Raw genomic sequence first — 12,884 nt, 5'->3', positions numbered from 1 at the left:
AGTAAATTTTTGTCAGCACTGAGCTAAAACCCCACACAAACATGCGGAATCCATGTTTATGTGAGAAAGGTTGGGTGTGCAAAAAGGAAGCTGGGGAGTATATGGATAGAAAAAATTTTGTTGTCATTTCTTCATAAAATATACATTATTTCCTTAGTATGACTGCAGGTGGTCATCAGTTTTCTAATGGATCCAGCCCTGGTAATGGTCATCATAACACTTTAAAAAATGTGTGTCAATCTTTTGTTATATTTTTACATAACTGTTCTGTTTTGACTTTGGCTTGCTTGGCATCCTGCTTGAACATTCCCAGCAGTAGATGGCATTTAGATATAAATACCTAAATTAATCCCCAGAACACTTACCTAGAATATCTTGGACAGGTATTTCTGATGTCGCAGGACTTGGTTCTGATTCTCCAGCAGCATTTACAGCTTTCACCCTAAATCGGTATTTTCTAAGCTCTTTCAAGTTGGGAATAACACATTCACAAGTAGGAAAGAGTTTGTCTCCTTCATTCACCTTCTTCCAGTCAGTACTACCTTCATCTTGCATTTCAACAATATATCCTTTTATAGGACTACCACCATCCTTTTGTGGAGGCTTCCATGCAAGAGCTACAGATGATTTGGTTTTGTCTTTGACCTCTGGGCAAGACGGTGGACCAGGCACAACTTTTAAAACAAGAGCAAGTAAAAATTACCTGACAGTTAGTGCCTGCATGTATTTTTTTTTAATAGTTTCTAGAAGAATGCAAGTATTTTCATTTTCTTCTGTCATACACAGAGAGCGTATAATCCTAGAGCATGCATACTTAATTACATATATTACATATGTTCTTAAGGGATACTTAAGTACAAGGCATAAAGATTGAGCTTTTTAATGATAAAGAAAAACAATAACATGAAAATCTGACTCTGTAGTCAAGTTTATTTGGCCATTTTTTCATTCATATAATGGCAGTTTAAGGTTCATAAAAGAAGTAAAAAAACTGAATTAAAGCTTATTATTTTTAAATCAGTGAAAACCAGTAAATCAGGAAACTACTTTATGTCAATATATTCCTTTTGGTTTAGTGAAAACGAAGCATTGGATTAATTGCACTAAAATCAATATAAATAGTAGTAGCACATTTTGGTTCTGGTGTGATATAGTCCTTTAAAATAGTCATACAAATGATATACTTACATATGGGATCTGCTGCTAAAGCAGGATCTGATGGTTCACTGGGAGGGCCGATTCCAGCCAGATTTTCAGCCATAACTCTAAACTGGTATTCAACACCTTCGGCCAAACGAAGCACAGTGTACTCTAGACCTTTTACTGCTGGTTTTGTTACTGGAGCCCTGTTAACACGTGACCAGTAGACGCCTCCCACCTCTCTCTTCTCTAACCAATAGCCAGTAATTGGGCTGCCGCCATTGTTCAAAGGAGGCTCCCAAGTTACCCGCATTGATGATCTGGTGCGATCCAAAATTTTTGGCTTTCCAGGAGGTCCAGGAAGGCCATAGGGGTCCTTAATAACAACTTTTTCTGAGAGGCATTCATCACTTATTCCATATTTGTTTACAGCCCGGACTCTAAATTGATATTTTCCATCTGTTTCAAGATTCCATACCTGAAAAATAAGATTTAAATCAATCCTTGGCTACTTTCAGAATAAACTTATTTGGAGTTATGCAGTGGTTTTCACTCAAAATTCTGTCTTGGAATCTCATTGACATACCTATGTTTACGTACTAAGCAGCTGTATGTAATGCCCTAGGGACTTTCTTATTTCACACGCACAGGATCAAACACAAATAAAAATGTCGTTTGTTTTTGCAGTTGGTAAAGTTATGAATAATGCTGGGAAACAGAAAGGAAGATGTGTTCTAAACTCAGCTGAGATTAAGTAGCAAAAGAGAACAATTTCTTTTGCTTTGTCATGAGGCAGACACACATACATAGATGGGCAACATTCATCCAGTAATTCTGGAGTCTAAATGGAGTACAAGCACAGGCATTTATGCAAATAGCAGTTTTCATTAGATGTGTACTATTGTTATTTTTTATGCATACTATAGTACATAATAAAGATATTTCATGAATTACCCCAAATCTTCTCTCAACAGCACTTTTGGAGACTTCTTCCCACTCAGATTTCTTCCTACTAGCATCACGTTTCTCAATAATGTAATGGGTAATTTCACTACCACCATTATCAAGTGGCGCATCCCATGTTAAATAGCATGATTCTGCTTTAATATCAGAAACAGCAAGATTTCTTGGTGGGGAAGGACGATCTGTATGAAAGCAACACAGCACAGAATTACATTAAGAAAAAGGCGAAAGCGTTTAATTAGCTGTCGTTTTATTAAAATGTCACATCCTTACCATACACTTCAACATGCACATTGCGAAATGCCGTGCCAAGACGATTGGAAGCTCTCACAGTGTAAGTGCCTTTATCATCCCTCACTGTTGCAGGCAGGATAAGTTCAGTTTTTGCCTCACTTCTAGATACTTCTTCCTTGGTTATCTTAAGTGCACTGGATGTTTGGTCAATTAAAACTTCATTCTTGTCCCATTCAATCTTTGGCATTGGCAGACCTGTCACATCAGCAGGAATATTAACTGGTTCTCCTGCCTTCACTTTGATAGTATCTCCTCTCACAGCCAGGCGTAATGTCACAGTTGGAGGTACTGAAAACAAGAAGAAAAATGACAGAGTGAAGATGCAGATTAAAGACAGAAATTGCCTTGCAGTGCGCTGGAGATGATTGTGTGGTTTTCTTTACAGCAGATATACCTTCGTCATCTTGTATAACTACATTGAGGGGCAATGATGGTTCACTTTCTCCAATAGCATTGACAGCTTTGACACGGAATTCATACATATGAAGTTCATCAAGGTTTTCAACAAGAAGAGATGTTTTTGGACACAGCCTTGCATTAACTCGTTCATAATCTTTTGAATCATGTCTCCTCTTCTCAACGATATATCCTAAGACAGGACTGCCACCATCACTACGTGGAGGCTTCCAATCAAGTGTAATTGTTGACTTTGTCCTCTCTGTGTACATGAACCTCTCAGGTGCTGTTGGAGGACCTATTAACATACACAAATCATAATAAAAAAACCCACATTTTAAAAGTTACAGAATTTTAAATCATAAGAATACAGTAGTTCTGACTTTTTAAAGCCACAGCCTTTGTATGCAAAGTAGTTGGGTAAGGTTATGGATAGTATAGTTTCTCAAGTATGTGGATAAAAAGGCAACAAGTAATGTCTCAGTAGACGTCAGTATTTTGTTACATAAAGAACCATAATAGTTTTACAAAACTGATTCAGAGATCTGACTGAAGTAATTCATCTAAGGCAGATGCCTTATCCAGGTAGTAGAAAAGTACATTTTCTGTATAGAAAGCAATCCACACAATACTGGTTTAATAACGTATAATTAAAAATTGTTTTAAAAAATTCCATAAAATTAGTCATACCTAATGGATCAACTGCAAGGATGGGTCCTATTTCAACAGGTGGACCAGTACCAAACTTATTCTTGGCGCTAACACGGAATTTATATTCCTGCCCTTCAACCAGACCAGTAATATCACATTTAGATCTCTCTGTGTCTACAGCTAGTCTCCACGTATGCATTTTGGCATCCTTCCGTTCAACAATGAAGCCTATGATATCACTGCCACCATCATCTTCAGGATCAGACCAGTTAAGCAAACACATTTTTCTGTTTGTGACCACTGGCTTTAGGTCAAGGACTGGCCCAGGAACATCTGAAAAACAAAATCAAACAAATGGGATAAAGCCTGAAGATTATCTCACCAAAAGAAATGCTCAGTTGATTTCAGAAAATATTTTTCTTACCAAATACTTCTACTCTGGTTCCTGCAGATTTGGAACCACTGCTATTGGTAGCAGTAATTACGTATCTTCCATGGTCTTTTCTCAGTGCATTCTTAATGGTTAACTCAGACTTTGTGCCAACATTTTCAATAACAACTCTATCTTTGTCTAATTCACCCTCCTCCACAGCCCATTCAATGGTGGGAGTAGGACGTCCTGTCACAGTAGCAGGAATTTTAATAGTTTGCCCAGCCATGATCTGAATGCCTGCTTTGACAGAAACATCCAGCTCGACAGTGGGAGGCTCTGCAAAAGAGAAACAGTTCATTAGTTCAAGGGAGAGATTCAAAATTACTTTTTAAACAGCTGGACATTTCTTGAAAATAACACAATTGCAATACCTTTAGGTTCTGCAACTGTTGTGGGTTCAGTTTCACCAGGTGGTCCTTCACCAGCGGCATTAAGTGCAGTAACACGGAGTTTATAGTCTGCACCTTCTCTGACTTCTTTAACAGTATACTGTCGAACTTTAATGGGCTTCTCTGTGCAACGTGACCACTCATTGACTCCCACCAGCTGTTTGTATACATGGTAACCAGTGATATCTCCACCACCGTTATATGCAGGAGGTTCCCACTCTAACTCAATAGAAGTTGAGCTTGTATCAGCAACCCTTGGAATCGGTGGACCAGGTGGCACTATAAATAAATAGGTGTAAATCAAAGTTAAAGGCTATGAATCCTATTCTGTCACCTGTCTGCTTTTAGCTTCTCCTAAGCTACTTACTTATTGGGTCCTGCGCAGTTTTTGGATCTGATGGCGGACTAAATTTACCAGGGCCAGCTGCATTTTCAGCACATACTCTAAAGATGTAGGTTAAACCTTCCAACAGTCCTTCAACTTTTATTTCTAGAGCATTCACAAGGTTCCTGTTGACCCGAGCCCAATGAGTACTATTAATTTCACGTTTTTCAATCCAATATCCTATGATCGGGCTGCCGTTGTCTTTTGGTTCATTCCATTTAACCAACATACTGTTGCTGGTAACATCTTGCACATCAGGCTTATTAGGTGGATCTGGTGGAGCTGAAAAAAAGAAGTAATTTTGTCATCATTGCTGTCTTCCTCAGAGCTTCCTCAAAGCTAAGAGAGAACTAAGATATGAGCGACTACTAGTTTTAAGTCATTCATAGTTCTCCTACACTCTCTCTCTTGGAAACTGATTCCTAACTGCAGTTATCAGACTTGCAGTGGTTCTCTCTTTTGGTAAGGATATTAATTTACTGAACACAGAGAATGTCACTATTCAGATGTTGTAAGTGTAAAGTTTTATCACAGTGACTGTCATTCTTATTTCTTTCCTACTGAAATTAGTATGTTTTCAATATCTCCCTTTATTTCAGTGGTTTAAAATGTGCAAGAAATAATAATTACATTGCTCGAGTTTCTTCTGGGAAACGTTCACATACATGAAGGCTGAGTATTCTAAGAGTCTGTGTAGCTTTTAGACTGGTTTTCTGAAAAAGTTGTATTTCAAAATTAAAACTTACAGAAAGGATCTTTTGCTGTCATTGGTTTTGAAACACATGGTGGTCCTGGTCCAACTCTATTTTCAGCAAATACACGGAAGAGATATTCTTTTCCTTCAATCAGTTTTGTTACATGGAATTTGCAATGCCTGAGTGTTGAGCTGACAGTCACCCAGCCCATTTCAGCTTTTGTATTGTCTTTCTTTTCCAGTACATAGTTTAGGATTTCGCTTCCACCATCATCAAGGGGAGGTTCCCATTTACAAATGACAGAATTTTTTCTCACATCTTCAAATACAAAGTTGACTGGAGGCCCAGGTGTATCTGTTAATAAAGCAAGAAAAATGGTGAGTACTCATCTTGTCTGCTTCTTACCCAATACTCTGAACAACTAGGTGTTCTTGAGGACACTCATTACATACCTAACACATTGACTTCACATGAGGCTTTTGCAACACCATGATCATTTTCCACTTTAATTGTAAATGTGCCATGGTCAGCTCTGATGGAGTCACGAATTGATAGTACAGACTCTCCTTCTTTGTGGTTGTCAACACTCATACGTTCTGGCAGTGAAAGCTGGAAAGGTTTCTCTTCTTCAGCTTCACCCTTCTTCTTCCTTGTATACGTTGTTGCTCTCTTTTTTATTTCCTCTGGTCTGACAACTTCATCATTCCTCAGCCAAGTGATAGATGGATAAGGTGACCCTGAAATATGTGCCTCAAGTATGATCTCATCACCTCTCTTCACCTCAAGGCCCGACTGTAGGTTTGCAGCAAGAAAGACCTTTGGAGCCTCTGTAATAACACAGAATGATAAATGCAGAGTAGAACCTTCCAATACGTTTGAGGATGTATGGCAATTACTACAAACAATCAAATGAGCAATGCATACCGATAGGATCCACAGCTTTCACAAAAGGAGTAATTCGAGAAGGCTCACTAATGCCAGCAGCATTCTCAGCACGAACACGAAACTGATATTCCTTTCCTTCCTCAAGACCTTTCACTGGATAAGTTAATAGAGGTACCAGATAGTCATTGCATCTCTCCCACCTCTCTTTGCCCTTAGCAAGCTTTTCTATTATATAGCCCATAATCTTGCTTCCACCATCAAACAGGGGTGGTTTCCACGTAAGTGTTACTGATTTTGATGTTGGATTATGGACCTCAAGGTCAACAGGAGGATCTGGAGGCTCTGTGGAAGAGTAGAAGAAGAGGGATAATATGAGAAAAAAAAAAGTATGAAGATTTGAGTTAAAATTCAAGTTGCTAGATCAGTTAGTAGTGAAAAAAAACTTACGTTTTGGGTCTTCTGCAATGATTGGGTTTCTTAGTTCAAGATATTCACCTCCTCCAATCTTATTGACAGCTTTAACACGGAAATAATATTCACAGTTAGGGATAAGATCTTTGACTTGCCATGAAAGCTTATTTTCACCAGACATGACTGGGATATATGTTCTACGACCAGCTTCTCTGCGTTCCAGAACATAATGCAGAATAGGAGTACCACCATCAAAGTCTGGAGGTTCCCAGGATACTTTGCAAGAATTCTTAGTTACTTCGCTTGCCTTAATGTCTTTACACTGTCCAGGTGGACCTGTTTTAAATAAGAATAATAAAATTAGTTAACTAAATAGATGGGAAACTGTATTCCTACAAATATGAAATTATACTGCATTTTTTTGCTTTGCAGAAAGCAAACCAAAACCCACAAACATTGGCTACACGGCATATGTATGAATTTATGATCCTAAAGGTGAAAAGTATTCAGAATTCTTACAGGTTTTTCATATTTATATGATGACTACTCACAATAATTGGGCTTTGAGCAGTCACTGACTAGTTAGACCAACTTGGGGTAAAGTGTTTTTTTTGTGGGATTTTGTAAGATTAATGCCTTTATGGCTTTCTACATGTGTCTGAATTGAAGTGATTCCTTCACATGGCAGAAAACGGATTTTTCGAGTCCTTTCTTCTTTCAGCTGTAGGGCTCAAATGAGGATAAGTATATTTCTCAGAATGGAAGAAGCCTACTTACCGATGACTTTGACATTGACTGAGCCAGTTGTTGATGCCAGCTTGTTTTCCAATGTGATAGTATAAACACCAGCATCAGCATGAACACTGTCCATGACTTCGAGCAATGCAGAGGTGTAGTCACTCTTCATTGTTGTTCTGTCACCAGCTTTCAACTCTTTGCCGTCTTTGTGCCATGTTATAGTTGGGGATGGAACAGCTCTGAAGGGTACAGGGATACTTAATTTCTGTCCTTTAACAACAACAATGTCACGAGTTTTTAGATCAATGGTTGGATTACCTGTAAAAGTAAGTATAATATTAATAGAAAGTTGCCAAACAACATTCTTTTTTCAGTTATGCAGATCCCCCCCGCCAAAAAAAAAAAAAAAAAAAGAAAAAAAAAAGAAAGGAATCTATTCTTACAGTCTGGGTCCTTGGCAACAACTTTTTCTGAGATGTCTGATGGCTCACTAGCTCCAACAGCATTGACAGCTCTGACTCTCAGCACATATTCCTTGTCTGGAACAACACCTTCCTCCACTTTACATTTTAGATCTTTTATTGGGCGAGAATTGATTCGCATCCATTTTTCTGTTCCTGCTTCGCACATCTCAACATTATACCCAATAATAGGGCTTCCACCATTCTTCTCAGGTGGTTTCCATGCAATGCAAATGTGCTTTCGACCTGCATCTGTGACATGTAAATCCTGAGGAGGTGAAGGAGGACCTGCAGGAATGGAAAAGAGTTGTGTCATTTTTCTCCAGAATATCTGTTCTACACAGTATACTGCTTCTGTAATCCATACACTGTATATTATACTGCTACTTACTTGTTGGATCTTCAATATGAATGAGGTCGGTTGGTTCACTGGGATGACCACAGCCAGCTTCATTTTCTGCACGAACCTGGAACTGTACATCTGTACCTTCAATGACATCAGTCACTCTGAAATTGCAGTCTGGACCAGCTGTCTTTCCAGCTTTTACCCAGCGAGTGGCGAGTTTTTCTTTCTTTTCAATAACGTATCTGAATAAATTGGGGAAAATACTGTCAGGCACTTGAAACATGAACACTTCAGACTTCTTGCTCAATAGAATAGATAAATAGGGATGAGAATAGTTTGGCCAATGGAAAAGTAGAGAGTCATGGGTGACAGATTCAATGAACTTCACACATCAGCCACGTAGTCCTGGTAGGTCTTGGATGTAATGGGGCTGACATTACTGATAGAGCCAATTCTGAAAGCCAGTTCCTGAACTTCTGCTATGTTCTTAGGTTTTAGAGAGCTGCAGAAGAAAAAGAACCTCAAAGCTATGCTTGTATCTTTGCTAGTTTGGATCTCAGTGGTTAGTCCACTGAAAGTATTTTTAGGTATTATCTGTGAGTTACTCAGCTGTTAAAATTCTGCCTATGGTAGACTGTGGGAAAGTAAGGTGAATTAAGTGACTTATGTTGCTGCAGGGAGATCTCTGTAGTTGTTTGTTTAAGATACGTTTACTGTGATTGGGAAGGAAAGGAAGAGTGAAAATACAAAGAGGAAAAATCTAACTGGCATTCAAGGTGAATTTCAGAGGACTGGTACTTTAGAAACCAAAGAAAAGGACAAGTTAGAAGCAACCCAAAGGAGTAAACCAGTTTGCTTGAAAAGTGTAATAAAAAGAATGAACAGAAAAGTGATGAGCCTTCACTTTAAGTCATACCATTTGAATGAGAAACTAAGGCAGAAGGAAAATGTAACAATATTAAGTGGTAGATGGGCCTAACTGGCTACAGCTCTGGAGGAACTGGAGACTGGATACCTTATTTTTTTTCTGTTTTATATGCAGTTCAATTTAATCTCATTTTATTAGATGATGTTTGAGGATGTTGACATACATTCATTATTCATGCACATTGGGTTATTTATATTTGCATAATTTCCACATTTTAAAATCAAACCTTTAATTACGTTGATCGTATGGCTTCTCTTTTACATTCATTCATCTCTTTTTCATATAAAATGTGTTCATTTAAAATTTAAACATTTTGACAAAAATGTCATCACTCATAAAAGATCTTAATCTACAGGAAACACTAAGCAAACTTAAAATTACTTTACCTTTGAATTGGTCTGCCACCATCATTCTTAGGTGGTTCCCATTTCAAATCAACATGACCTTTTGTGACTTCAACTATTGTAAGAGCATATGGAGGTCCAGGGGTTGCTAAAGAAAAAAAATACACAAATTAGAAGAATAGGAATCCATTACATGTGAACTGTTTCTATTGATCACTCAGTAAGCAAATCTGAAACTTACTGAAAGTATCTTTAGCAAGCACTGAATCCTCAATTTCACAATAGTCACTCTGTCCAATGGCATTTTCAGCAGCCACACGGAAGACATACAATGAGCCCTCAGTCAGTGGGCTCACTGTGTACTTGGTATCTTTCACTGTCGTATCAACTGTCTGCCAGCCTTTCCGCCTTACATCTCTCTTTTCAACAATGTAGTTGGTAATTGGGGAACCCCCATCTTTCTCTGGTACTGTCCATTTAAGATCTGCTGTGTTTTTAGTAATATTAATAACCTCAAGCCACCGAGGTGGTGAAGGAGGATCTGTAAAATAGAAAAAGAAGGTAAAACAGATTAGTGTATTTCACACCAAAAATTGCGGAAGACAGGGAACACACCAAAACTACTAAAACTTTGTATTTTCTTAGCTGAAGCAGGACAGATTTTAATATTTCATAAGCCTTCCAAGAGTTCACTACAGAGACACGCAGACATGGGGCTTTTATAAAGACAGAAACTGTGTATTTGCAGTAGCAGCACATTCTGAAACAATACTTACAGAGCCTCTCCTTGCACAGCACAGGGTCACTGGGTTCACTGGGCTCACTCTCACCAGCCTTGTTCACAGCTCTTACACGGAATGAATATTCTTGCTTCTCCATAAGCCCTTTGAGGAAGTGTTCTGTTGTGGGAACTCCTTCTGCCACCCTCACCCACTCGTCTGTTCCGGTCTTTAATAGTTCAATGACATAAGATTCGATCTTTGCTCCTCCATCATGTTCTGGCTTTGTCCAGTTCAGGAATAATGATGTCTTGCCAACATCTTTCACAGTTGGCTTTCCAGGAGGCCATGGTGGATCTAGACAGGAGTCCAATATTAATTACATAACTGAAAACAAATAATTTTTTTGTTGTTGTTAAACTAAAACATTAAAAATGTGTTTATTATACCAATTGGGTCTTTCACTAAGATTGGCTCTGTTTCCTTGCTTGGTTTTCCAGGTCCTGCAAGATTCTCTGCCAAGACACGGAACTTGTATTTCTTCTTATTTGTAAGACCTTTAACTCTGGAAAGAAAAATTAAGTTTGATTAAACCACACCTACATGTTAACTGGTACCTAAAACATTATCCTCTCTTTGTACTACAGTTTACTTGGAAAATCTGAAAATACTTAAATTACTGCTAATGATGTTTTATGAAATGGTGAACATCCAAAATAGGTGTATTGTCAACAGTAAAATGGTGCACCACGACACAGAAACCAGTGTTTTGAAAGTCATATTGCATTTATGTATGTTCCACAGTTGTTAGTAAATATGAGTATCAGGAGAAAAAAGCCACCAGGCTTTTGCCAAATTGAGATGGCTATGTCTGCTGTTTTAGAAGGTGTTATGAATAATCAAATAGCACAGAAATTAATAAGCATAACATTTTAAAAAAAAAGAATGATTCAGTCTTCTGTAAAGATGTTGCTCTTTAAAACTAATTGTCAAAAAAAAGTGTGCCACCAGATGTTAGGTGGATCTGAACTTGTGGAAACAAGGAAAAAATAGTAAACACAATGTAAAATGTGTTTAAAAGGCTACCAATACATTTTTATGTCTCTGTGACCCATTTCAGATTGAACTGACTATAGCCTTACTTGAATGTTGTATCTTTCACTGGCATTTTATTGCATTTTATCCATTTATCCTGCTCAGGATCATATCTTTCAACCCAGTAGCCAGTTATGGGGCTGCCACCATCTTCATCTGGTTCATTCCATGTTAAGGTGACTGAGTCTTTGGTGACCTCTATAGGCTTGAGACCGGTTGGAGGGCCTGGTGGATCTGTATAAATAAATTGAAACAAAAACAAGAAAAAAAACACAGAACCATCATACATATGTTTTTCCCCCCTCTTAAAATATTGTAAGAATTTAACATTAATTTAATCAACTAACCAAATGAATATTTTGCAATGATGGGGTTACACTGTGCTGGCTCCCCAACACCATACATGTTCTCAGCACTGACTCGGAACACATATTCTTTATGAGGAGTTAAATTGGTAGCTCTGAATTTTGTATCCTTAATAGTTGATGACAACTTGTGCCATATTTCACTGTCTGTAGCTCTTTTCTCAAGGACATAGTTGGTAATTTTAGAACCCCCATCATCTCGTGGAGGATTCCATGTCAGAAGGCAGGATTCATTTGTGATTTCTGATACATCAAATGCAGCTGGTGGACCAGGTTTATCTGTAGAGCACAAGATGTGAATGTTAACCTTCTGCTTGCATAACTCAGTACATTACTAATAATTTTTATAAACAACATAAAATACATGTATACCAAGAACATTAACTTCAACAACAGCAGTAGCACGTCCACTGGAATTTACAGCTTCAATAATATAGGTTCCACTATCACTCCTCTTGCTGTCTGTAATAGTGACTGTAGAATGATTAGGTTTGGTTTCAATGGTGATTCTGTCATCAGGTCTCAAAATTTTTTCAGCCTTGGTCCAAGTAATCTGGGGCTCAGGCTTTCCAGTTACTTTAGCTGGCAGTTCAATTTTAGTTCCAGCTTTCACAGTAAGTCCAGCAAGAAGCTTCACATCTAAGAAAATTTCTGGAGCCTCTGATTTAGGAGAGAATAAAAGCATTGTTGTAGAAACAGTATTTCAAAGACTGGTAAAAATAAAGCAGATCTTTTAAGTCAGTGATTGAAGTAATTACCTTTTGCATCAATGGCCTGAATATCATCTGTTGGCTTACTTGGCTTGCTAGCTCCTATTCTGTTCAAAGCCTTAACCCGATATGCATACCACTCTCCTTCCTTGAGTTTCGTTACTTCCATTCTGTTTGTTAAGAAAACAAAATCAAGGTATTTAAAGCATTGAGGATGGCACAGTTAGTTGAAAGGATATAACTTCTGATCTTAATTTGCTTACTTTGTTTCAACAACTGGCTCCCCACATATCTCCCACTTGTCTGTGCCACGTTGGGATTTTTCTACCAGATATCCCTTAATGCGGGCTCCACCATCATATTTGGGAGGCTCCCATGTTAGGAAGATTCCTTTTGATGTTGGATTTCTCCATTTAACATTCTCTGGTGGATCAGGCACCGCTATTACGAAATTAAAAACAAACGGGGTGTTAGAAGCCAGTCTAAGGAAGACATCTTTTTACATCTTACTTTAAAGAAAATCAGCAAGATTTCAG

General features: G+C 38.1%; 1 protein-coding gene across 1 annotated transcript in view; it reads right to left on the bottom strand.

Moving 5' to 3' along the window:
* TTN (titin) overlaps nt 1-12,884 on the bottom strand; it is a 238,651-nt gene that overhangs the window by 68,539 nt on the left and 157,228 nt on the right. The window contains exons 153-177 of the mRNA XM_056349795.1: nt 12,612-12,789; nt 12,397-12,518; nt 12,011-12,298; nt 11,621-11,917; nt 11,321-11,507; nt 10,628-10,743; nt 10,236-10,535; nt 9,701-10,000; nt 9,502-9,607; nt 8,233-8,429; nt 7,824-8,129; nt 7,420-7,698; nt 6,679-6,978; nt 6,271-6,573; nt 5,799-6,173; nt 5,398-5,700; nt 4,634-4,933; nt 4,249-4,545; nt 3,869-4,153; nt 3,484-3,777; nt 2,792-3,091; nt 2,377-2,685; nt 2,095-2,285; nt 1,189-1,618; nt 366-674 (exon numbers count right to left, since the gene is read on the bottom strand). Coding sequence (XP_056205770.1) covers nt 366-674; nt 1,189-1,618; nt 2,095-2,285; nt 2,377-2,685; nt 2,792-3,091; nt 3,484-3,777; nt 3,869-4,153; nt 4,249-4,545; nt 4,634-4,933; nt 5,398-5,700; nt 5,799-6,173; nt 6,271-6,573; nt 6,679-6,978; nt 7,420-7,698; nt 7,824-8,129; nt 8,233-8,429; nt 9,502-9,607; nt 9,701-10,000; nt 10,236-10,535; nt 10,628-10,743; nt 11,321-11,507; nt 11,621-11,917; nt 12,011-12,298; nt 12,397-12,518; nt 12,612-12,789 — 6,672 coding nt within the window. The remainder of the gene's footprint in view (nt 1-365; nt 675-1,188; nt 1,619-2,094; nt 2,286-2,376; nt 2,686-2,791; nt 3,092-3,483; nt 3,778-3,868; nt 4,154-4,248; nt 4,546-4,633; nt 4,934-5,397; nt 5,701-5,798; nt 6,174-6,270; nt 6,574-6,678; nt 6,979-7,419; nt 7,699-7,823; nt 8,130-8,232; nt 8,430-9,501; nt 9,608-9,700; nt 10,001-10,235; nt 10,536-10,627; nt 10,744-11,320; nt 11,508-11,620; nt 11,918-12,010; nt 12,299-12,396; nt 12,519-12,611; nt 12,790-12,884) is intronic.

Source organism: Falco biarmicus, chromosome 8 (assembly GCF_023638135.1).
Source record: "Falco biarmicus isolate bFalBia1 chromosome 8, bFalBia1.pri, whole genome shotgun sequence".
Classification (NCBI taxonomy): Eukaryota; Metazoa; Chordata; class Aves; order Falconiformes; family Falconidae; genus Falco; species Falco biarmicus.
The sequence above is the reverse complement of the archived record's forward strand: the minus strand, read 5'-3'. Positions and strand labels throughout refer to the sequence as shown.